General features: G+C 43.9%; 1 protein-coding gene across 1 annotated transcript in view; it reads right to left on the reverse strand.

Annotated features, from left to right (window-relative positions):
- ADCY3 (adenylate cyclase 3) overlaps nucleotides 1–25098 on the reverse strand; it is a 152252-nt gene that overhangs the window by 84372 nt on the left and 42782 nt on the right. Inside the window, exon 2 of the mRNA XM_007939278.1 lies at nucleotides 1180–1329. Within this exon, the coding sequence (XP_007937469.1) occupies nucleotides 1180–1329 (150 nt within the window). The remainder of the gene's footprint in view (nucleotides 1–1179; nucleotides 1330–25098) is intronic.

Consider the following 25098-nt stretch of genomic DNA (forward strand, 5'->3'; position numbering starts at 1 on the left):
ATATACATATATATATATACCAAATATTATTAGTGGTTACTAGGGGTAGGAGGAAGGAGGAAAGGAGAAGATTTTGTTTGTGTGGCACTGAATTCATGCTGATGGTGGAAGAATACTTTGGAAAAGGATAGCAGTAACGGTGGCACAACATGAAAAATGTCATCAATGTCCTTGAGCTGTAAATGGGAAGTTGTTATGTTGGCGAATGTGTTGCATATGTTTTCACCCAACAAAAGTAATAAATAAATAAGATTAAGAACAATTTTTTAAAAAGATTTGCAACCTTGAAAACACAAGGGGATAGAGTTGCCTGTGACCAGTAATCAATCTGATGCCAATGGTTTTTTTGGTTTTTTTTAAATCACATGAAAACTGGGAGGACCACTGGGGTCATGGATTAGGCTGGATTAAAGCCAGTAAACAAAGAGCAGGGACAGACAGGCACTTCTCTAAATGGAACAATGTAAACAGCAGCAGGGCCCTGGGGACTGGGCGGGTTTACTTCTTCATAAGCAATTAAGAACAGGAAGTAAGTGGGGAGATCGCCCTGTGTGAGAGAAACTGAGAGTTCCTGGGTGGAGAGTGTGAGACTACTGGGACCTCACCCAGGTCTCCTGAGGCTGTGAGATGGGTTGGGACCCCATCTGTCCTGCGGAGGCCCAACCTACTACATTGAGAGGACAATGGCTCTTCGGCATCCAGTGAGAACCTACAGCTGGACCAGAAAGAGTGAAAGAGGAAGCCAGAGGAGGAATAACACATCGTGATGCCCATGGATTAAAATAATTCAGAATAAATGAGTAAAAACTTTTCACCTGAGGAAGGAATACAGAGAATCATTGCTGTCTGCTTGGGCAATGCATTTCTTTAAAGAGGTACATTTTAAATTTAAAAAACAGGGAGAGGTTTAGGTCAAGCAAAGGGAAGATTTAGGAATAAATCTTGAACAAGAGACTCTGATGAGTCCTGGAAGCTCTCTGAAATCCAGAAGGAGCCCTCTAATGACAGGAGCCCAGGAGCCCAGCTTTAGAAGGCTATCACCTCATCCTGGAGTCCCTGGGGCTACTGCACTGGGCTCCACTCCCTCCCGACAGGTCCCTCCTCCCAAACCACAGTCTTTGAACTCAAGCTTCAGGCCTGAACTAGCCAAGGCCCAAGGCTGCCCTGAAAGAGCCTCACCTGCTGTTGGCTCTGCTCCTCCAGGTTCATCTTCACCTCTAGTGACTGGCGGGCCTCCAGGAAGGCCTTGCGGTGCTTGCGGTCTGCCATGTAGTAGGACATGATGCCCACAATGATAGCACACAGGTAGAGGAAGATGTTGGCCAGGATCTGGACCCAAAGGGAAGAGAAAAGGACAATGGTGAAGGCAGATCTCCAGGAAAAAGGATGGAGAAGAGGGCGAATAGTGACCAAAATCAATCTCTAAGTTTCCCATGGATGGGTGGGGCCCACCCAAGGCAGAGCGCCAGGCCTGGAAGGCACAGAGATTCCATGAGACCCAGGGTACAGGCCTGAAGACCACTTGAGAGGCTGCTTTTCACCCCTCCTGTTTTTCACTTTAGTTAAGCCAGCCAATCCCCTCAGTCAAGCCAGCCAATCCCCTCAACCAGGAGACCTGGGCAGCCTCTCATTGTTCAACTAACACTTAATAAGCATGTATGTGCCTTTAGGCACTGTGTGGATTAGCTGAAGAGGAAGGGTGAGGAGGACATATGTTATGGATTGAACTAACTCCCCAAAATATGTGTGTTGAAGTCCTAACCCTCACACCTATAAGTATGACAGGTTGGAAATAGACTTTTTCTTTTGTTATGTTAATGAGGTTATAACCAGAGTAGTTGTTGTTGTTTATAACAGAGTAGGGTGGGTCCTAAAACCCTAATCGGGTAACCTTATCTATGGGACCTGGTAGATAAGTGGTGTCTTATAAAAAGAGCAGAGTAGGCATAGATAAGGAGCTCTGGAGGCATACTGTCTAAGGCATCAGACTGTCAACCAGAAGGTTGGCAGTTCAAACCCACCAGCTGCTTTGCAGAAGGCAGACTGAGCAATCTATTTCCATAAAGATTTACCACCTCAGGAAACCTGAAGAGGGTGGCTATGAGTCAGAATCAACTCAATGGCAGTGAGTTTGGTTTTTTGTTTGGAGGCACAGAAATCCATACAAGAGGAAGACAGATGTCATGTAAGGATCCATCTACAAGCAAAGGAACAGTAAGGATCACCAGCAGATATCAGAAACCAGAAGAGAGGCCACAGGAGGAGTCAGATCCTGATTTGGATTTCTAGTCTCCAGAATCATGAGAAAATAAGTTTCTATTCTTTAAACCCATTGGTAACAAAGACAGCATACAAAATCCAGGTCCCAGCAACCAGGAATGTGCAATTCTAAAAGCTGCAGACCATTTGGGATATCACAAGAGACCTGACGAGGGCCTGGCTCATTCAGCTGTCACAATGCTACCTTACACATGTGCTGTGGGTTTAGAGGTTTCTGAGATTCCCATGCATCCTCTCAACCAAACCCAGCTGCCAGCTGTGAGGAGGCAACCAGTATCAGCATCCAGGTCTGCTAAGGAGCCAACCTGAAGCTGCAGGAAGGGGACAGTAAGGCTGTGGGACCCGAAGTTCGCCCCCTGTTGCAAGCTCAGTGATTTGACACAAAGGGCTGCTTGAGCTTTGAGAGCCCTTTTCCTCGTCCTGGCACCTTGTAGACTCTACCTAGGTGTTTCCCAGGGCAGTAACCCACTCCTACAAGCTGCTGGACTATAGACCTGGAACAATGGATAGGGGCCTGCGCATCCAAACCACACCCAAGATCCTGACTCTGGCTTCAGTGCCTCCTATCTCTGACAAGACCCCATTTGAGCTAGACCAAGACCAATTCCTCCCACTTTTTCAAGACCACTGGAGATGAGCCTTCTTCCAGTCAGGACTACTTCTCAGTCTGGTTCCTTGTACTTCTTGGTGTCAGCTCCCCACCCTCCCCCTGATTCCCTGAGGTCCTCCCAGAGGAAGGACAAAACTTCCACTATGGGGTGTGGTTTCATCAGGAGGGGCCAGCTACTGGAGAAAAACATTATGCTTGGTAAAGTAGAAAAACCAAACCAAACCAAACCCACTGCCCTCGAGTTGGATCCGACTCATAGCGACCCCTCCTTGGGTTTCTGAGGTGGTATCACTATGGAAATAGATTGTTCAACCTTCCTTTCGAGGAGTGGCTGGTGGGTTTGAACAGCCAGCCTTCTAGTTAGCAGTCAAATGCCTTAGGCACTATGCCACCAGAGCTCCTTGGTAAAGTAGAGGGTCAGTGAAATAAAGGAAGACCCTCAACAAGATGGATTGACACCGTGGTTGCAATAATGACCTCAAATATAATGACTGTGAGGATGGAGCCTCAAGCTGGACTGGAGGATGGAGGATCAAGCAGTGTTTCATTCTTTTGTACATAGCGTAACTATGAGTCGGAACCAATTCAACAGCACCTAAGAACAACAACATGGTTGAATGGACAATAAGGGAGATGAGTTCCGACATTAATTTTCTGGGCACCTTATAGCCTCTGAACTGTTTATGTGTTTCCTTGGTGCTTATCATTAAGGCCCCCTCACAGCACCATCATGTACCCAGTGGAAGGCTCCCTAACTATTTGTACTCAGTTGAGATGCTAGCCCCAGGGGCCCTCAATACAGGCCCACTGAACACATGAATTAACATGAGGAGTATCTTGATGCTGGTCATAGCGTCAATGGGTGCAGATTTCACCAGGTCCTTTGCTAGCTAGTTCCAGCATCTAATGACTCGTGCCCATGGGCCCAGTAGCCTCATCACCTACACCAAAGTCTTATGGAATGTCTCTTATTTTTCCTGCAGGGGCATTGTACCACCACTCCCCATCCTGATGGTCAGTATCAGTACAGCCTCAAGCCACACATTAAACACCAAATAGTCAGAAAAGCTGCCAGCTTGTGCTGAGTCAAAACAAACGCAAAGCATGACTATGCTGGGTCTCAAGGCCAGAATCTGGCTTGGGGTCTAAGAACGCCCTCCTGTGGGCTATGTGGCCTTGGAAACCCCTATGCCAAGGCTCATGTTTCCAGAAGGTGGGCCCAATTGGCTGACAAGGTCAGGTTGGTGCCCTGTGAGTCCACAAAGGAGTCCTGGCTAGGGGTGCCACACCATTGCACTCTGCCAAAGCCACATAGCATCTAGATAGAGCGCCTGACAGTGTGAGGGTCTTTGGGCTTATAAGGCTCTGGGTTCTGGGGGTCAGGCAGAGGCTACCTGGGAAGCAAGCTTCTGGGATCCACACTTGCATGGAGGTGTATGCCTAGACACCAAGCTCCAGACCAGCAGGGCTGCCCAGGGCCCATAGGCTGTCTTTAGAAAGGGCATTTCTAAAGCTAGCCCTGGTGCCAATTAGCCTTGGCTGTCACACTGGACCAGGGAAGGGCTCTGAGCTCTGGACTTCCTCCTCTCCTCCCCTAGGCCTTGCCTGGCCACATCCTAGGGACACTTCTGAGTGCAGAGGCTGGCTTTAGAGATGACCTGTTCCAGAGAGGCCTGGACTCAGCCAGGGTGGAGGAGTGAAAGGCAGGTCTGTTCCCAGGTTGACCAAGGAGTCATGCTGCCCCTGAGGGTCCTGTGAGTCAAAGAGCCTCATCCTCTTCCTGGCCTGCACTCCCGACCTGCACTCTTGGCTGATGCCTGGCCCCAGGAAGGCTGGTACCAGGGATGTGGAGGCAAAGGGCAATCTGTGCCATGCTCTGGAGGGTCATATGGGTCCTGCAGGTCCCATCCATGCTGGAGAATTTTACCTCCTGTGAGCACAACTGTTTGTAGGCAATTCTCTCGGGAGTACCAGGTGTTGGGTTTCTTAATGCTCCCCTCAATGCTCCAAATTTGCCTCAACTGAGAGGAGGGTCCCTCAGGAGTCCTGGTGCTTCTGTTCCACTTGGGTAGACTCTTGCTCTCACACAACAATGGCTCATAGAGGCTTAGAAGAAAGTGGGCAACCCCCATCCCTGATGGAGAGTGGTAAGAAGAACACATGTGTTCTGGGAGGCAACATGTGCCCTCAGAGGTTTGTGTCAGCTCCTGAGTCCAGGGCACAAGGCCATTAGGGTGACTATGCCAAGATGAGGAAACCCCAAGCCAGAAAGCAAGAGTCTACTTTGGGGAGGAAGATTTGAGAGCAATCAGGAGACGCTGCCCTGGCAGCGGGAGGGGTTCTCAACACTCACACATCACAGTCACCTGTGGTAATGATGACATACCCATGCCTGGCTCCGCTGGAAGTGCTTATGCAACTGGTGGGGTAGATGCAGGCAGCAGGAGTTTGTACAAGCTCCCGGTGATCCTAAGTGTGGCCAGGGCTAGGAACCCTCCTCCAGCCTCAGTTTCCCTACCTGTAACATCACCTCAACATCACATGATGCCCTAGGCATGTGCTATCCCTGTAACAGCATCATTTTCAATCTGTGAGGTAGGTAGTATTACTCCCAAGTTACAGATGCAGGAATTGAGATGTTTTCAAGGCCTCACAAGCAGAGCACCAGGTCTCTTCCTACACTCATATCCTATTATTCTATAGTCCAAGTCCCACCTAAAAAAGTATTCTTCAGTTTATCTATTTACATATTTATAGCCCCACCTTTTTTCCAGAAAGGATATTAGGTATTTTTAAAACTCAAAGTAGAGATTCCAGCCTTAGAGCACTCATGTGGGGGATGGAGGTCGGGTGCATATTTTAAATCTGAAACAAAAAAATTGGGCTACAGATTTTCCACAGCATTTTCACACATGACAGTGGTCAGTACTGTTAAGCTCTTAAAACTCAGGAAATTCTTCTTCAATATTTATAAATACATGTGTCCTCCCACTTAGCAAATTGATGTGCTTCTCAACACTCAAGACAGGTTTGAAGTTTCATCTATTCAGGATGAGTCCAGCACTGTGTTGTTGCTAAGGAACTACTGTGATCATGACCCCATTCCTCCAGGAGCCCCCATAGGGGAGCAGGTCCAAGGATCAGACCAGTGACCCCTCAGGGAAGGTTTTGGTGTTGAGAGTGGGGTGGGTGGGATGGTGCTGTCATTTCTCTAAAACAAGTAAATTATTGCCCCTCATTATCTTTTAAGAATCCAGGAAAAAAAAAAAATTAGGCCACAAGGGAACACTTGAGTCCTAGTGAGTATTTGAAATGCTCCCTCAGGTCACTATGACAACCGGGTTTCTCCAAACTGAGCCTGGAGCTCTGCTGGTCTCAGATTGGTTTTTCCGTGTTCCCATCCCAGGGTAAGAAGAAGGGGTAGGGGGCCTCCTTTTTGAAACTTGTGTCTTCTCCCTCCAGGGCTGCCTTCCCTGCACCCCCCACTGTGCTCTCCCCACCAGTGTGGCCTACACTCTGTGGCCCAGCCTTCCCATGGGTGGACTCCTGGCAGTAGACCCAGCACAGCAGCGTTGGTGTGCCTGTTCCGCCCTGTGAGCCTGCTCAGGTCTCCTCTCTGAAACCTCAGGCCTGCATCACACACAGCTTCTCCTGCCCCCCACTCTCTCCACTGTCTACGCTGGTCCTGGCGGCTGTCCTCCTGATCCCTACATCTCCAGAGCCCATCCCAGCGTAGGTGCTCAGGAAACTAACAGCTGTTGGGCTGAGGTAGTAAAACCCTGCTGGTGGACTCCTCATCTACCTGTTGGCTCCTCACAGCTCTGAGAAGAAGATGGGAAATCCAGGCTTTGCTGCCCCCAGCCTTCTAATTGACACCCACCTGCCACTGCTCCATCCCTCCCTGGCCCCACCTCTCTCCTAAGAACAAAGAGAAATGAGGTTCAGCCATTGCCCTGAGGAACCTACAGGCTAGGGGCAGTGGGGAGAATGAGAAATACCACAGTATGAGGTGGAGGTACAAAGAGAGTTCTGAGTGGCTAAGGGATCACATCCCATCAGGGTATCAGAGAAAGATAGGAGCCTCTCTGGAACACAAACTCAACCTTTTGATACCACATTTGGTGAACAAACATGCCAAGGAGACTTACTCCTCTCTGTAATGATCAGTAACAAGTTCTTACAAGAGCTCCAGCTATATATAAGTATTTTGCACACACACATCCATCATTATGGAAATGGGTCTCTCCCTCACCAAAAAAACTAAATTCACTGCCATCAAGTTGATTCCGACTCACAGCAACCCCACTGGGTTTCAGAAGCGGTAAACCTTTACGGAAGTAGATCGCCCAGTCTTCCTTCCATGGAGTGGCTGGTGGGTTTGAACCACCAACCTTCTGGTTAGCAGTCAGACACCTTAGGCACTGTGCTACCAGAGCTCCCTACAGAAGAAAATCGGGTTCCCTGGCCCAGGCAGCACTGAGGTCAGTGAGACACTCACTTGCTGCTTGGACTCTCACTTCCCACTGTAGTCCTGACCACTGTGCAGCGGCACCACTGGGAACTTGCTACCAATGCTGACTCCTGTCTCCCTGAATTTTCATAAGGTCCCTGAGTGACTGCTCCACACACATATAAGGTGACGAGTCCTGCTCTAGGGTACCCTCTTAGACTGGGCAGCATGACCGGGCGCTCTGTGATGACAGAAGTGGCCAGCCACTGAGATCTATTTGGAGATTTTTTTTTTTTTTTTTTAAGTTTTCTTAATCCTAAAGTTACTTTCTGGAAATAACTTATTTTAAGACAATTTTCTGGAAATACTTTAAGACAATTGTTTGTTTTTAACATGACATTTAAAGAATAAAATGAATTAATCTCCCAAATGGGTAAATAATCAGACAAAAACATTCATCTAACCCATGACATCCTGATAGTGTTTATAATAACCCCATATCCCAGAAACACAATTGTGAGAAAACTGCTTCACAAAGTCCTCCTTCTTGGAAATTTATGAATCAAAAATATCCTGCATGATTTCTAACTGTCCACGGGACAAGGGCGCTGCTCTAAGCAGGGCTTCAAAAGGGATGCCACCCTGCTGGAAGCAGGTTGGCGGCTCTCTTGCCTGGGCTGGCTTCTGGCCCGAGTATTCCAGAACACTCCAGAACCGGGGAGAAGAGAAACCCAGGGAGAGAGAGAGCCATGCTTGGAGTCAGTGCTGGCTGTTAGGCCGCCCTCAGAGACCTCGTGGCGCTGCTCCTGGAGGCAAGGCCACACTGGAGCCTCTCTTCATTAAAACTTACTTAGATGTTTTGGAAAAAAAAATCTCCAAGGATCTAGGGGAATGGAAGGAGCAGAGAAGGCACCTGTGAAGGCAAGCAGCCTTCTCCAACCCAAGGAAGGCCAGCCAGAGCCTGCGGCACCTCTAGGCAGTGCAGGTGGGGCCACCTCTGCAGGCCTTAGGGTAAAACAATGCCTTCTTCCTTTTTGATTCCTGAGGATTCACATGGAGCTTTTTTTCTTAAACGTTTAAATTGAATAATGAACTCTGAGGATAAGTGCTTGAACAAGCAGATTTATTGTGGTATTACTGCAGAGCTGCTGTGATGAGAGGATAATGCTACTGACATTTGCTGAACATAAAGCCAGGAACCTGACAAATGCACCCACGATAAGAAGACAGGTAGAGACGATTAAGACCAGAGAAGGTCATCTGGTCTCCCTTCTAATTCCATGCAGGAAAGGACACCTCACATTCAGTGCCTTATACTAACTCAGAGGTTATTCACTTAAAGTCCACGGACTGGCTATGGAGGCAGTTAGTGGACCGCTAGCACCAGGGGGACATTTTATGCTTTGCCCTTTTTGGCAAGTAAGACTATTGCTTTCAACAGATTCTCAAAAGGGTCTCTATCTCAGACGGAGGACCTGATCCAAAGCTTCCCTTCTCTCGTTTCACCACTGAAACAGAAAACAGCGGGCCACAGTGCTATGTCTTCACTTGTTGAGGTGAGACGCATTATTTAGTCACATTGGTGTCTTTCTCCAGGCCAAATGATTCCAATTCTACTTAAAAGATTGTATTTTAAAATCCTTTAATCATGTTTGACTTCGGATCCTTCTTTAAAAAGTGGTCAATTCAACACTATTGAGTTCTCAGTAAGCGGCAGATACTGTGCTAGGTACTGGAGATTAAAAAATGACCTCAAGGAGCTCAAATCTCCTGGGGGTAAAGCAGCTACCAGCAAACAGAGGAGAAACAGCTTAAGACTGAGGGACAGGAAGGCAGGTCAGCAACAGCCTTCCAACATGAGTAAACAAGCTGCACATACACCACTGTGAATGTTCACACAGTCTGAGAACATGGAACTTTTATATATGTGTATACTTCAATATATGGAGCTCTGGTGGCGTAGTGGGTAAACCATTTGGTTGCTAACCAGGAGGTCAGCAGTTCAAACCTACCAGCTGCTCTGTGGGAGGAAGATGAGGCAATCTACTTCTGTAAAGATTTATTGCTTCAAAACCCAACAGGGGTCGCTATGAGTCAGAATCAGATGGCAATCAGAACTGAAGGCAGGGAGATGCTTTAATAAGTGAATTCTGGATGATAAAATGTAAACCAATTTGTAACTGATGACCAATATTAAATGAAGGAGAGGCAAAAAATAGTGAGCTACCTGCCTCTGAGAGTCAAGGGCAGTGGTGTTCAGTGGTGGAATTTTCATCTTCCATGACCCTGGTTCAATTCCTAGCCAATGCACCTCATGCACAGCCACTACCTGTCTGTCAGTAGGGCTTGGATACTGCTATGATGCTGAACAGGTTTCAGCAAACCTTCAAGTCTAAGAGAGAGTAGGAAGAAAGGCCTGGTGATCTACTCCCAAAAATCAGCCAATGAAAAACCCTATGATCACAAGGGTCCTAACCAGTTGTACATGGGGTCACCATGAGTCCGAGGCCAACGTGACAGCAGCTGACAACTACCATCACTTCTGAGAGCAGTCAGAATGACAGTATGGTTCCTGATTCCTACTCACGTTTCCTTACTTCTAAGCAATACTAGGAGCATTTACAGCATAGATCCCCTGCTTTTCTGGAATTGTCTTTGATTGAATAGGAAAACAAATGCACCAGCCCAGAGGAAGAAGAATATAGAGACATAGGATTTTAGAATATCAGAAATATGAACATCACACAAACTTAACACGTGAAAATCTGAAGGCACAAGATCACTGATCACAGAAAAACATTAAAGTCATACTTTTTTTTTTTTTTTTTTTCCTTGAACGAACCCAAGGAACCGAGCAAAATCTTTCAGGATTCTCAGGCTCCTTAGGTTTCAGTTCAGAAAATGAGTCAGATCTTGAGAGTAAAATGCCTTGCTCATTCTCAGCTGCAGACAGCAGCATCACTCTGCTCTCCTGAATCACAGCCCCCTCCTTGGGAATTCAATTTTCCTTTCTTCTCTCCCTCAGCACTTCCGGATGGGCTGCACTCTCCCCACAGCCTCTCAGAGCACGTTCCCAGGGACATCTGGCATAGTTTTTTCAGTCACTGGTCCAGACTCAACCCTTCAGTGATTATTCCTTAATTTCTATTTTTTCTAGTGCAGAGTTTCTGAACTAAGTGCAACAGCATCCAAGGAGAACGTATTAAAAATGGGGGTCCTGGGCCTGTGGGCTCGGGACCATACTCTTGGGAGACATTGTGCTCAATTGGCGCAACACAGTACAAAACAAATCTTGTTCTACATCCTACTTTGGTGAGTAGCGACTGGGGTCTTAAAAGCTTTTGAACGGCCACCTACGATGCAACTATTGGTCTCCTCTCGTCTCAAGCAAAGAAGAGTGAAGAAAAGCAAAGGCATCTGGAAACAATTAGTCCAAAGATACGATGGATCCCAAGACCAAAAGAACTAGATGGTGCCCACCTACTAATGCCAACCACTCGAAAAGGGATCAAAATTGGAGATTCTGGATACAGTGGGAGGAAAAATGTGGAACAAAATTAAAAAACGCAAAAATGACCAGGATTCCTAGTTGCATAGAGACTGGTCAAACTCCTGAGACTATGGCCCTGGTTTATCCTTCGGGCCTATAAACTGACTCACTTTCGTGGGTTGGCTCTTAGCCCAACAGTAGAAAGACCTACAAGCAGAATACCTACTCTAGGGAGATGCACCCCTTAGAACAACCAGCTGTGAGACATCAGAAAGGCAGCATCCACATAAAGGGAAAACTGTGGTCACAGAGAGGAGAGGGGAGGAAAGTTATTTATGGTTGGGGATGGTAATGGGGCGTGAAATCAAATGTGCATGAACCATTGAATGTAAAACAAATCTGCTTCAAAAATTTGCACCCAAAGCACAATAAATAAATAATGGGGGTCCTGGGTCCCACCCCAACCTGATGATCCCAGAAATCTGCATATTTGCATTCCCCCAAGGGATTCTCCTCTCCTGAGTCACTGTATCAGATGGTGTAATAAATACTAAAGTAAAGCAAAGATTCACCAGCCTTCCTGGCTCATGAAACCAAGCTCTCAATGTACACAATTACTGTAGGTCACCTCCTGTCACTATCCCCTATTATTCTTCTGTCCATTTGTTCGTTTTCATTTTCTGATAATCATCTTGGTTCACCCGCCAAGTTAGGGTACCTCCTTACTGTCTATCTCTGTCTCACCAGCATCTCTTTCATACATTCAAAGCCACATCCCCTGAGCTGTTTTCCGTCTGTGAATGGTTTCTCTTGCATTTAATTCAATTGTCCTGATTTTCAATTCAGATTTTAAGTCATCTTTCAGGTTTCCTTCTTCCTGTCCCAACCCTTTCTCCTACTGTCCCCCACCTCCTGGCTCCTCATAAAGTTAGCACATACTCACCATCGCAGAGACTCTGGTCTGGAAAGAACTTGCCAGGTAATGGATGGGTGCTTTCATTGGTCTTAGTCACATGACAAACAAAGCCTTTCAAATTCCAAAATTCAAAGGCCCGACAAACTATCACTTCACTTAAATTTCAGTTCTGTACTTCAGTTCTTGAAAGAGCTCCACCTGGATAGGCTCCCTTTATCCTAGTTCAATGGTTGCCAATCCTGTCTGCACCTTAGAATCATCTTTTTCTCCTTGCTGTCAAGTTGATTCTGACTCATGGAGACCCCATGTGTGTCACAGTGGAACTGTGCTCTATAAAGTTTTCAGTGGCTGACTTTTCAGAAATAGATCTCCAAGCCTTTCTTCCGAGGCTCCTCTGGGTTGAATCAAACCTCCAACCTTTTGGTTGGCAGCTGAGCACAGTAACTTTTAGCACCACCCAGGGACTCCAAGAATCACCTATGAGCTTAAAACAACCTAACAAAAACCTTGCCTGGGCAAAACAGTTAACTCAGAGGGCCTGGCATGCATATTTTTAAAAAGCTCCCAGGTGATTCCAAGGTACAGCCAGAGGTCTCTCCCTAACAGCTCCGACCTGAGGGTCCCATTTCTGCCAGCTGAGGTATGGGACCACATCTCACCCAATTCTGTCTCCAGATAACTATAACACAGCACTCAACACAGTGTAAATGCTCGGTAAATTCTTGCTGAGTACTTGAAGCAATGCCAGTCCATCCTCCCTGTGTCTCAGGCTCACATCTGTGTGATCTGTCTCTGGTGTTCCTTCTGCACCTCCAGTGGGTCATTAATCCCTTCTGGTCTTTCCTGACAAATGCCCCTGGGTCTTATCACTCTTCCCACCACCACCTAGCCCAAACCCTCACCTTCCCAACGGGGCTGGGGAAGAGACTTGCTCTCTGGTCCTCTGGTCCTGCCAATCCACCCTCTTTGATCCCACAATAACCTTCCAAAAATATCTTTTTGCAAATGTTGCCTCCTGTTCAAAAACCTCAATGGCTCCCAAGGGTCTTAAAAGTAAAGGTCAAAATAATCCTCATCCTGGCATCTGAAGTCCAACATAATCTGGCCCTTATGGTCTTTTCTAAAGATCTCCCAAAATTCCCTGATGTAAGCCTTCCCTGATGTAAGCCATCTGTTTTAGCTAATCTGATGCACTCAATGAGTCCTAGAGCCAGGGGGCACTCCCCACATCTGTACGCACTGCAGCCCACACTGAGAGTTCTCAAACTTTTCCCCCAAAGTACCTCCAACAGCTCAACTGAGAGCTGCCCCACCCTGGGGGAGGGGGAGCCTCATATTTTCTTGATAATTCATACCATTTTTTTGTATTCTATTCCACAAAATCCATATCCATATTACTGTTTTTAGAATATTAAAAAATATTTGTCTTCAAGTAAAGCAGATGTGTCTGTCCATTATAATGTAAACTCCACTAGAGCAGGGACAAAATCTGTACCAATCACTACTGCGGCCCCAGCAGCTAAGCAACTGCCTGGCACACACGAGGCTCTCGATGACTACTGGGTGAAGGAATGGATAAATGGAGGACCGAGGAAGAAAGGAAAAAAGGAAGGCATGGAAGAAGGAAGGAGGGAAATGCCAACCCTCACGGTGAGCCCGTGGTCTCAATGTATCATGCAAACACACCCACCCATGCATGCTGCCCCAAAGTGAACGGCTCCTTGATGAAAATGCTTCCCCTTCTGCTTGGCCACGTTCAGTCCTTTCTTCAAAATCTAACTGAACTTTCCTTAACTCCTCCAGGAGCCTTCTTTGATGACGCACCCCCCACCCCAAGCCCTGAGTGATCACACATTCCCCTTGTTCCAATGTTTAATGAAGTGAGTATATGTTAAAGAGGGAGCTCTGGTAGCATAGTAGCTAAGGCACTTGACTGCTCACCAGATGGCTGGCGGTTCAAACCCATCAGCCACTCCTCAGAAGGAAGGTTGGGCAATCCTACTTCCGTAGTGATACTGCCTTGGAAACCCAAGGAGGGGTCGCTATGAGTCAGGGCTGACTCGACGGCACACAACAACAATATGTTAAAGAGGAATTATTAAGAGTAAGGAAAGTTGAAAAATGCAGCCACACTCTAATCTCCTTTTGGTAAAAATGAAATAGGTCAGAAACAGAAACACTAAATGTTAACAGTGGTTGTCTTGCAGGGGAGGAGAATTTCGGGATAATTTTTGTTTTCTTCTTGCCTCCTGATCATATCACACTAGTTGCTGTCAGGTCAATTCTGACTCACAGTGGCCTCATCGTGTATCAGAGCAGAACTGCTTCCTCCATCAGGTTTTCAACGGCTGATGTTTCAATGATTTTTCAATGGCAGCCAAACCTGTTAACTGTTTGCGCACACACACCCTCCCTGAACTCCAATCTTTCTCTAATGATATGTATTCCTTTTGTTAAGAGACAATAAAAGGACAATAAATGCAATCTGAAATTTCATATTGTTCCACTTGGAACACTCTGTCACCAGAACCTGGAGACTTTCAGGATAGAGACACCTGTCTATGGAAATCTTACAGTGTCCCTGAGTGGTGCGAACAGTGAAGCACTCAAATACTAACCAAAAGGCTGGCGGTTCACACCCCCACAGAGGTGCTCTGGAAGGTCCACCTCCAAAAAGTCACAGCTACTGAAAACACTACAGAGTCAGTTTTACTCTAAAGCATAAGAGGTCACCGTACGACGGAATCAACTGGACAAGAAATTATTTTTTTCCCCCTTATTTTACAGAAGTAGATTGCCACGCCTTTCTTCCTCGGTGCCACTGGGTTGATTCTAACTGCCAACCTTCTGCTTAGTGGCCTAGTCCAGGGCAAACACAGTAGACACCCAGAGTGGTGAGCCTCCTGATCAGCTGTTCCACCTGGAAGCCCTCAAGCTCTGCTTTGTCCTCGCCCACCAGAGCCCTCTATAGCTGGTTCATCAAGCACGTTTAAATCATCCTGTCTACGCTTCCGTTTTTAAGTAACACACCTCCAACCAAATCTTTCAAAGGGCCAGCCGAGAAGATAAACCTTCAAAAAAAAAAAAGACCTGGGCACAAAAGCCAACTGAGGCTCACTCTCTGCCCTTCCGCTTGGCTTCATGACATGCAGGGGTTCTGAACTGCAGGGTCACAGGCACTAGGAGTAATGGCAGAGGACCCTCACCCCCATGATAGGCGTGTTGCCAATCAATGGTCACTAATCATTCAGTCCCAACATTTGCAAATTATAAACTGGAGCCGGCTCAAGGTTATCCCCACAGAACCATCACTCTCTATTACTCTGATGAGCTTCCCTAGGGGAGGAGCAAAGGGTTTAGTCCTGCTGGCAAGGCAACCGCAGCTGAGAAGCTGCACTGCCAGCTGACTCGTGTGGCCTGACACCAATAACCTGGAGCTCTGCTGAATAAATAGTTGGGCCCTGTTGGCATAAAGAACCAATTACTTTCTTCAAAACCTGACCACCCCTCACATGGCTTACTTTTGGGTCTTTGAAACCATTTACTTTTCTTCCCCTTCTGCTCAAAGATCTCCTCACTTTTCTCCACTTGTCGAGAGCAGCCATTTTTCCTTCCCTCAGAGACTGGTCACTGAGTTGGCTGCAACATTCTCATCCTGGGAACTCACATATTTGGAGCTTCCAAGGGTTCTAGAATCTTCCTCTGGCTTCCTGAGAGGTTCCTGACTTCTAAAATATTTCCCTTTTGTGCTAGTCTGATGTTTCCACTTATCGACATTACACATTTTTACACCTGGACATCTTTGCTCTTCCTCATCTCAGTGGCAAGCGTGGGATTTAACCACGTCATCAGCATTATATAGCGGTCTGCCCACAATGGCTCCACGCCCGCTCCCAGCTCGCTCCTGGATGCCACATTTCCTGTGCGTCCTTCCTCTGTGGGTACCCCAGTGACCATTTGTGCCAACTAAAGCCTCTCCTTCTACATTTTATCTTGGCAAGGTACACGCTGCAAGACAGTAAAGCACAATGGCTAGAAACATGCGCTTGAAGTCAGGCTGGGGTAGAATTTCAACTCCACCACTGACTGGCTGTGACCCTGGGAGGTCACAACTGTGTTAAGCTTGACTCCTCCTCTGTGGAAAGTGAACTGTAACAGTCCCTATCTTGGGATGGTTTGTGAGATAATGTGTAAAAAGCCCTCAGTACAGTACTGTGCCCAAAATATGGTCTCAATAAATTATTATTATGCATATTACAAATTCCCAATATTACTACTGTATTTTTATAATTCTCCTGCTTTCCTAGTCTCATTTAATGTGTCAAGTTTATTTTCATCATCTGGAAAGGTGATGAGTAGCAATGGTTCCTGAACCTGTCTGTGTTTATATTGTAAAGGCTCTACCTTCAGATATTCCACTTTAGTTTATTTGAAGTAGACCCTGGAATATATATTCTGAATAAAGCTCTCTTCTCCACCCAGAGCACTCTGGTGCAGCCAGTTTTATCTGGAAACCACTAGACTGTGTAGTATAACCTTATCACTGCATTTTACTATTTAAATGAGATTCTGTGATGTCAGGTCATTCCCCCATACAACTCTGCACTGTTTGGCTGCCTCTCCTCCACTTATGGTCAAATCTTTGAGATACCAATTATAATTCTACCCTTGTCCTCTGCATGCTGACTGGATTTCTAGTTTTCACAGTGGAGTTCCACATGGTGCCCAGCTGGAGGGCTCAACTCCTGTCCAGTCCCTTTGCCCAGCTCACACTGGGAACCCCATTACTACAACACTTGCCCTGCTGCACTTATCAAGTTCTTACCCAGCCCACAATGGCTGCCTGGTAACTGGGGACATCAACTAACCTTCGAGCCATCTATCAACAAGTCTTCCTCTAGCCCCTACAACAGGAGACAGTGTGATGCATTGAATGAGCTCTGGATTTAAAGCCAGACAAGCCCCTATTGTACTAGTTTTGAGCAAGTCCCTAACCTCCTTCTTCAATTTCCTCCTGTAGAAAATGAGGCTAACAGCTTCAATACAGCTTCAAAGGGCTGCTGCTTACTTCAAAGGATCAAATGATACAACCTATGAGAAAGAACTTTATAAATAAAGCTAAATTATTATTGATTTGTTTCAAACACTATGAGTTATGGAAAAAATATAATAGAGTTCTTGCTTTTAAGTTCATAATGTTAACAGGGAGTAGAGGCAATGCACACACAAAACCATGACAAACACATGGGCAGAATCTGTCGACTGCCCGTCCAAAACTATCTTCCTGCTTCTTCCTGCTAACCAGGCCCTCTATGTCCTGGGAGCACACAGACACTTCTTGATCTCAGGAAAAGAAGGAGCAAGATGTGCTTAGTCTAAACCTGCATCCCTGGGCCAGCAAAGGCCCAATGGTGAGTGAGTAGTCAAGTTCTGGCTAGTGAGATGTGAGGAGAAGTCTACTATAAAGTGCTAAAAAGTCAATACTACCTTATGATGAGAAATCGTTCTCTCCTTCATCTGCCTCTTTCTTCCTGACTGGACTATGGGTATGACGTCTAGACACACAGAAGCCACCTTGTGACTCTGAGGTGACAAGCATGAGGACAAAAGCCAAAACTCTAAGGAAGATGGAGCAGAAAGAGCTCAAGTCGATGATGACACCACTAAACAAGAATACCAGCCCTTGCTTATGTACAGGGAGACAGCTCAGGTGGCAGGAGAGTATGGAGGGATGGACACTGGGAAGAGGTAACTATGGGGAGGAAGTGGGAGGGGAGCTGTTACATTGTGGTAAATTGTGGTCAATAACATGAGACAAAGTATATGTGAATTGTTGTATGAAAAGTGAATTTGCTCTGTAAATCTTCACCCAAATCAAAATAAAATTTAAAATAAATAAATAAATAAAGAAAAAAGAATACCAGCCCTAGACCACAACACTCAGGACTTCTGTTATATGGGAAAAATAAACTGGCTTGCTTAACATTTGGGCTTTCTTTCACTTGTAACTGAAAGCATTCCTAACTGACACACTAGTAAGCAATGGATTATATTGCTGTTGTTGTTGTTATGTGCCGTTGAGTCAGACCTGACTCATAGCAACCCCTCCTTGGGTTTCTGAGGCAGTAACACTACGGAAGTAGATGGCCCCATCTTCCTTCCGAATGGATTATATTATTTAGACTATAATAGCATGGCTACAGCATTGATATACTTTAGGATTTATATTACAATATCACAAGGAGCTCTGGCATTTGACTGCTAAGCAGAAGACTGGCAGTTCAAACCCACCAGCAGCTCCACAGAAGGAAGATAGGGAAATCTACTTCCATAACGATTACTATCTCAGAAACTCAATGAGGGCTGCTGTGAGTCTGAATCAACTTGATGGCAGAAAGTTTAGTTTATTACAATATCATATGCAATCTCAAGCTGAAGCTGAAGAAAATTAAAATAAGTCTACAAGAGCCAAATTCAAACTTAGGTAAATCCCACCTGAATTTAGAGACCATCTCAAGAATAGATTTGATGCATTGAACACCAGTGAGTGATGACCAGATGAGTTTTGGGATGACATCAAGAACATCAAACACAAAGGAAGAAAAAGATCATTAGAAAGATAGGAAAAGAAGAAAAGACAAAAATGGATGTCAGAAAAGATTCTGGAACTTGTTCTTGAATGGAGAGTAGCTAAAGCAAATGGAAGAAATGATGAAATAAAAGAGCTGAACAGAAGATTTCAAAGGGTGGCTCAAGAAAGACAAAGTAATGTATTACAAAGAAATGTGCAAAGACCTAGAATTAGAAAATCAAAAGGGAAGAACACATTAGGCATTTCTCATGCTGAAACACCTGAAGAAAAAATTCAGTCCTCAAGTTGCATTATTAAAGGAGCCACTCCTCGAAAGAAAGATGGGGCAATCTACTTCTGTAGTGATACTGCCACAGAAACCCAAGGAGAAGGGTCGCTATGAGTCGGGTCTGACTCGACAGCACATAACAACAACAACAACAACAACATGGGCAAAATATTGAACAAAGCAGGAAGCACTGAAAGAAGATGAAAGGAATACACAGTCACTATCTCGGAAGGAAGGTTGGGCAATCCTACTTCCGCAGTGATACTGCCTCGGAAACCCAAGGAGGGGTCGCTATGAGTCGGGGCTGACTCGACGGCACATAACAACAACAACAACAACATACCAGAAAGAAATGGTTGACATTCAGCCATTTCAGGAGGTAGCATATGGTCAAGAACCAATGGTGTTAAAGGAAGAACTCCAAACTGCATTGAAGGAATTAGTGAAAAACAAGGTCCCAGGAATTGAGGGAATACCCATTGAGATGTTTGAACAAATGGATGCCGCTTTGGAGGTGCTCATTCGTTTATGCCAAGAAATTTGGAAGACAGCTACCTGGCCAACCAACTGAAAAAGATGCATATTTGTGCCCATACCAAAGAAAAGTGATCCAAAAGAATGCAGAAATTATTGAACCATATCATTACTATCACAGAAAAGTAAAATTCTGGTGAAGTAAACTGATAGGGAACAGCCAGAAATTCAAGCTGTCCATCAACTGAAGAATGGATAACTAAACTATGGTACATACACACAATGGAATACTATGCAACCCTAACGAATAACATAGAATCTGCAAAGCACCACATAACATGTATAAACTCGGAGGACATTATGCCGAGTGAAATAAGTCAATCCCAGAAGGACAAATATTGTATTAGTCCGCTTTTGTAAAAAGCCAAGGAAAGGTTTATATATGGAAGGAAATTTTCTTTGTTGGTTACCGGGGTGAGAGGGGAGGGGAGGGAACACTATTAGATAGATAGCATTTTTTAAAAATAAACTTTTATTTAAATATAACATAAATACAGAAAAATGCACAAAACTTAAGAGTTAAAAAAAAAAAAGCATGACCAGCATCCCAGAAGGCCTCCCATCCCTCCTCCAGTGGCTGCTTCCCAAAGACAACCAGTATCCTGCCTCTTATCACTATAGATTAATTTTGTCTATTTTTGTTACTTTATAAAAGTAATAGATAGCATTTAAAAAAAAAAAATTTAAAAAGAAATTCAAGCTGGATTCAGAAGAGGGCATGGAACAAAGGATGTCATTGGTGATGTCAGATGGATCTTGGCTGAAAGCAAAGAATACAAAAGATGTCCTGTGTTTTATTGACTACACAAAGGGTTTTGACTGTATGGATATTAAAAAATTATGGATACCATTGTAAATAATGGGAACTCCAAAATGCTTAATTGTACTCATGAAGAACCTGTGCACAGACCAAGAGGCAATCGTTCAAACAGACAAGGGGATACTGAATGGTTTAAAATCAGGAAACGTGTGTATCAGGGATGTGTCCTTTCACCATACTATTCAATCTGTATGCTGAGCAAATAGTCCAAGAAGCTGGACTATATGAAGAAGAACATAGCATCAGGATTGGAGAAAGGCTCATTAACAACCTGTGATGTGCAAGTGGCACAACTTTGTTACTGAAAGCAAAGAAGACTTGAAACTCTTACTGCTGAAAATCAAAGACTACAGCCTCCAGTATGGATTACTCCTCCACATAAGGAAAACAAAAATCCTCACAACTGGACCAGTAAGCAACATCATGATCAATGGAGAGAAGACTGAAGTTGTCAGAGAGTTCATTTTATTTGGATCCACAATCAATGCTCATGGAAGCAGAAGTCAAGAAATCACATGTTATATTGCACTGGGCAAATCCCCTGTAAAAGATGTCTTTAAAGTGTTAAAGAGCAAAGACATCACTTTGAAAACAAAGGTGCACTTGACCCAAGCCACGATTTTCAATCGCCTCATATGCATGTGAAAGCTCAACAATAAATAAGGAAGATCGAAGAAGAATTGATGCATTTGAATCGTAGTGTTGGTAAAGAATACTGAGAATACCATGGACTGCCAGAAGAACGAACTAATCTGTCTTGGAAGAAGTACAGCTGGAATGCCCCTTAGAAGTTTGAAAAGTACATGAGACTTCATCTCATGTACTTTGGTCATGCTGTCAGAAGAGATCAGTCCCTAGAGAAGCATATTATGCTTGGTAGAGGATCAGTGTAAAAGGGGAAGACCCTCAATGAGATGGACTGACACAATGGCTGTGATGATGGGCTCAACCACAGCCAAGTTGTGAGGAGGGTGCAGGACCAAGCATTGTTTCATTCTGTTCTACACAGGGTCATTATGATTTGGAGCTGACTCGATGGCACCTAACAACAACATTGGAGCATTTAGCTCATATGCAGAATCAGCAAAATGATGCAATATTTATTTCATAGCTCATGTATACATTTGTATCTCATTCTTACCATAGTAGTGGAAATGTTGCACAAATGAACTCAACTGTTTCCCATCTTGATACATGCTCATTCTATCAACACTCTCTAAGCTCAGCTTACTAATAAGCAAGCAAGGGCCAAAAGGACAAGGAACCATGGGTTGCCCTATCTTTCCCTCTCCTTCTATGTCATCACTTTCTGTGTAAGTAGTTGGCGAATACAGAGAAGTATCAAGAGTGAGAAAGGGTATGAAAGGGTTCCTTGGATGTTCATGCTTCCTCGAACGCCACTGCCTTTTTTTCAGTGTCTGAAGCAAGTTCTAGTCTGAACAGAAAGTGTGGCCTCTCAGGACTGTGAGCATCTCGACCTACTTGGAAGGAGATACAACATGTTTACTTTGTATTTGTTTTGCATCTTGTTGAACTCCCACACGTGTGTCCAACAGCAACAACAGAACAACTGCATAGTTTCTGAGCTGCTGGGCACTGCAAAGCACTATAAGCAATGGGATGGCAAGAAATGACAGACACACATATGTGTGTAATTCCTCTGCTCACTTGCATGCTCTGTTGCTCCAAAACCAAAACCAGACCAGCTGCTGCCGAGGCAATTCCAACTCATGGCAGCCCATGCACATCCGAGGGGCACTGTGCTCCACAGGGATTTCTCTTTTAAATTTCTGTTGTTGCTGATGCTATACACAGGAGAACACAGGTCAATTCAACAATTTCTACATGTACAATTCAGGGACACTGATAACATTCTTTGAGGTATGCAGTCATTCTCATCCTTCTTTTCTGAGCTGTGCTCCATAGGGTTTTCAATGACTGAGTTTTCAGAAGTAAATCACCAGGCCTTTCTTCCCAGGTACTTCTAGGTAGGTTTGAGCACCAACCTTCCAGTTAGTAGCCAGGCACTTAACCTTTTGCACTACCTCCACTGACTTCAATTACAAAACACAAATTCAAAGATAAAATTGTCAAGACAAGACTGCACAGACCTGCTTGGGAATGCATGCAGACATTGACGAGTAAATAAGATGTAAGCTGTAGAAATTCTCTTCTTAATTTGCTGAGGTCTTATCATAAATAGATATGAAATTCTGTCAAAAGCTTTTTCTGAATTTACTGAGATGATCATACGGGTTTTCCTTTTTAATTTGCTAGTATGTTGAATTATAGAGTTTGATTTTCATATGTTAAGACAATTTTGCATTCCTGTGAAAAACCCCACTTGGTTACAGTGTACTATTTTTTAATGTATATTACTGGATTTGATTTACTAATATTTCATTGGGAGCTCTGGTGGCAGAGTACCTAAGGCATCTGACTGCTAACCAGAAGGCTGGCGGTTCAAACCCACCAACTACTTCTGGGAAGGAGGCTGGGCAACCTACTTCCGTAGAGATACCGCTTCGGAAACACAAGGAGGGGTCACTACCAAGGATTTTTGTATACATGTTCATGAGGGATATTAGTTTATAGTTTTCTTTTTTTGCAATGTTGTTTTTCTGGTCTGATATCAGTGCAATGGTGGCCTCATAAAATAAGCTGAGAAATATTCCCGCATCTTCGATTTCTGGCAGTGTTTGTATGTCGTTGTTGTTGTTGTTATGTGCCATTGAGTCGGCCCCGACTCATAGCGACCCCTCCTTGGGTTTCCGAGGCAGTATCACTACGGAAGTAGGATTGCCCAACCTTCCTTCCGAGGAGTGGCTGGTGGGTTAGAACCGCCAGCCGTCTGGTTAGCAGGCAAGTGTCTTAGCCACTATGCTACCAGAGCTCCTAGTGTTTGTATAGAGTTGTTATTATTTCATTCTTAAAATGTTTGCTGGGATTCAACACTGAAGCTACCTGGACCTGGAGTTTTTTAGTGGGAAAACTTTAACTACAAATTCAATTTCTTCAATGAATATAAAGACTATTCAACTTTGGTAGATTATGTCTCTTAAGCAACTTGTCCAATTTGTCTAAGTTGTCAAATTTCTTGGCATATATATTTTTTGTAACAGTCTTACTACTCTGTCAACGTCTGTAGGATCGGTAGTCATGTCCTCTCTTTCATTCCTGGTGTTGATTATTTGTGTCCTCTCTCAATTTCCTAATCAGCCTAGCTAGAGATTTATTGACCTTATTTATGTTCTCAAAGAACCAGCTTTGGGTTCACTGATTTTTCTCTATTGTTTGTCCACTAGTTTCAGTTCTTCTTCTTCTTATTATTATTATTACTCTCTACTTTTTGCTTTGGATTTAATTTTTTCTATTTACAAGAAAGAAACTTAGATCACTGATTTCAGATCTTCTTTCTTTTCTAATATAAGCATTTTAATGCTATAAATTCCACTCTAACCACTGGTTTATCTGTTTCCCACAGATTTTAGTGTGTTGTGTTTTGAGTTTCAGTTAGTTCAATATATCTTCTAATGTCTCTTGTGATTTCTTTCTTGACCCATGGGTTATATAGAAGTATGTTGTTTAATTTCCAAATATTTTTGGATTTTCAAGATATCTTCCCATTATTAATTTCTACTTCAATTCATTTTTGTCAGAAAACATACTTTTTATGAACTTAATCTTTTTTTTAAAAAATGTATTTAGACTTGTTTTATGGCCTACCAGATTGTGTGCCTTCATAAGCATTTCATACTTGAAAAGAAGGTGTATTCTGCAGTTGCTGGGTGGAGGGTTCTATAACTATCACTTAGGTCCAGTTAGTTGTTAAGTGTTGTTCAAATCTTCTGTACACTTACTTATTTTTTGTCTACTTGATTTATCTATTGCTGAGAGAGGGCTGCTGAAATCTCCAAGTATAACTGTGCATTTGTTTATTTCTCCTTCTAGTTCTATCAGTGCTTTTTTCATGTTTTTAAAGTTTTGTTATTAAGAACACACATTTTTAATATTATAGCATGTTCTTGATAAACTAATTCCTTTATCATTATGCAATGCTTTTCTTTACCTCTGGCAATATTCCTTGCCCAAAGTCTACTTTATCTAATATTAATATAGCCACTTCACCTTTCATTGGATTAGTGTTTGCATGGAATATCATTTCTGTTCTTTCACTTTTAATCTATCTGGGTCTTTATAGTTAAAGTGAGTTTCTTTAGGACAACTTAAAGGTAGCTCTTGTTTCGTTAGCTGACCATTTTCGCCTTTTAAACAAAATTTTTATATCATTTAGGAGCAATGGTGGCGTAGTGCCTAAGGCACTTGACTGCTAACAAGAAGGCTGGCAGTTCAAACCCACCAGCCACTCCTCAGAAGGAAGATGGGGCAATCTACTTCCGTAGTGATACCACCTCAGAAACCCAAGGAGGGGTCGCTAAGAGTCGGATCCGACTTGACAGCAGTAAGTTTGGTTTTTTATATCATTTACATTTAATGTTACTATCAATATGTTTGAATTGAAAACTATCATCTTCCTTTTTTCTTCTATTTGTCTCATTTGTTCTTTATTCCTTTTTCCCTGCCATCTTCTGGATTTTTTTTTTTTTTTAATCATTCCATTCTATCTCTATTTTTGGGTTATGGACCATATCTCTTTATCACTTTTTTAAATGGTGCTCTAGGTTTACAATATACATCTTTTATTTAGTATAGTTTACTTCAAACATATTACTTCACACATATACAAAACCTGAGACAGTATGCTTTCATTTCTCCCCTCCTCTCCTTTGCTCTATTGTTGTCATATATTTTGTTTTCATGTAACCACAGTACATAGGTTTAAATTTTCAGACACTATTTTTGAAAGGCTAAAGATTAGAAAAAAATCTTTCATATCTTCCCACACATTTACCATTTGGGGCCTCTTCATTCCTTTGTGTAGTCTAAATTTCCATCTAGTATCATTTTTCTTCTAAATAAAAAAAGTTCTCTTAATATTTTTTATAGTGCTGGTCTGTTGGTACATTCTCTCAACTTTAGCTTATCCAAAAATAGCCTTTATTTTACCTTCATTTTTGAAGGATATTTTTGTTGAGTGTAGAACTATAGACTGGGTGGTGCAAACAGTACTTAACTAC

This window comes from Orycteropus afer, unplaced genomic scaffold (genome assembly GCF_000298275.1).
Source record: "Orycteropus afer afer isolate SDZICR_OR568_19922 unplaced genomic scaffold, OryAfe1.0 scaffold00058, whole genome shotgun sequence".
Classification (NCBI taxonomy): Eukaryota; Metazoa; Chordata; class Mammalia; order Tubulidentata; family Orycteropodidae; genus Orycteropus; species Orycteropus afer.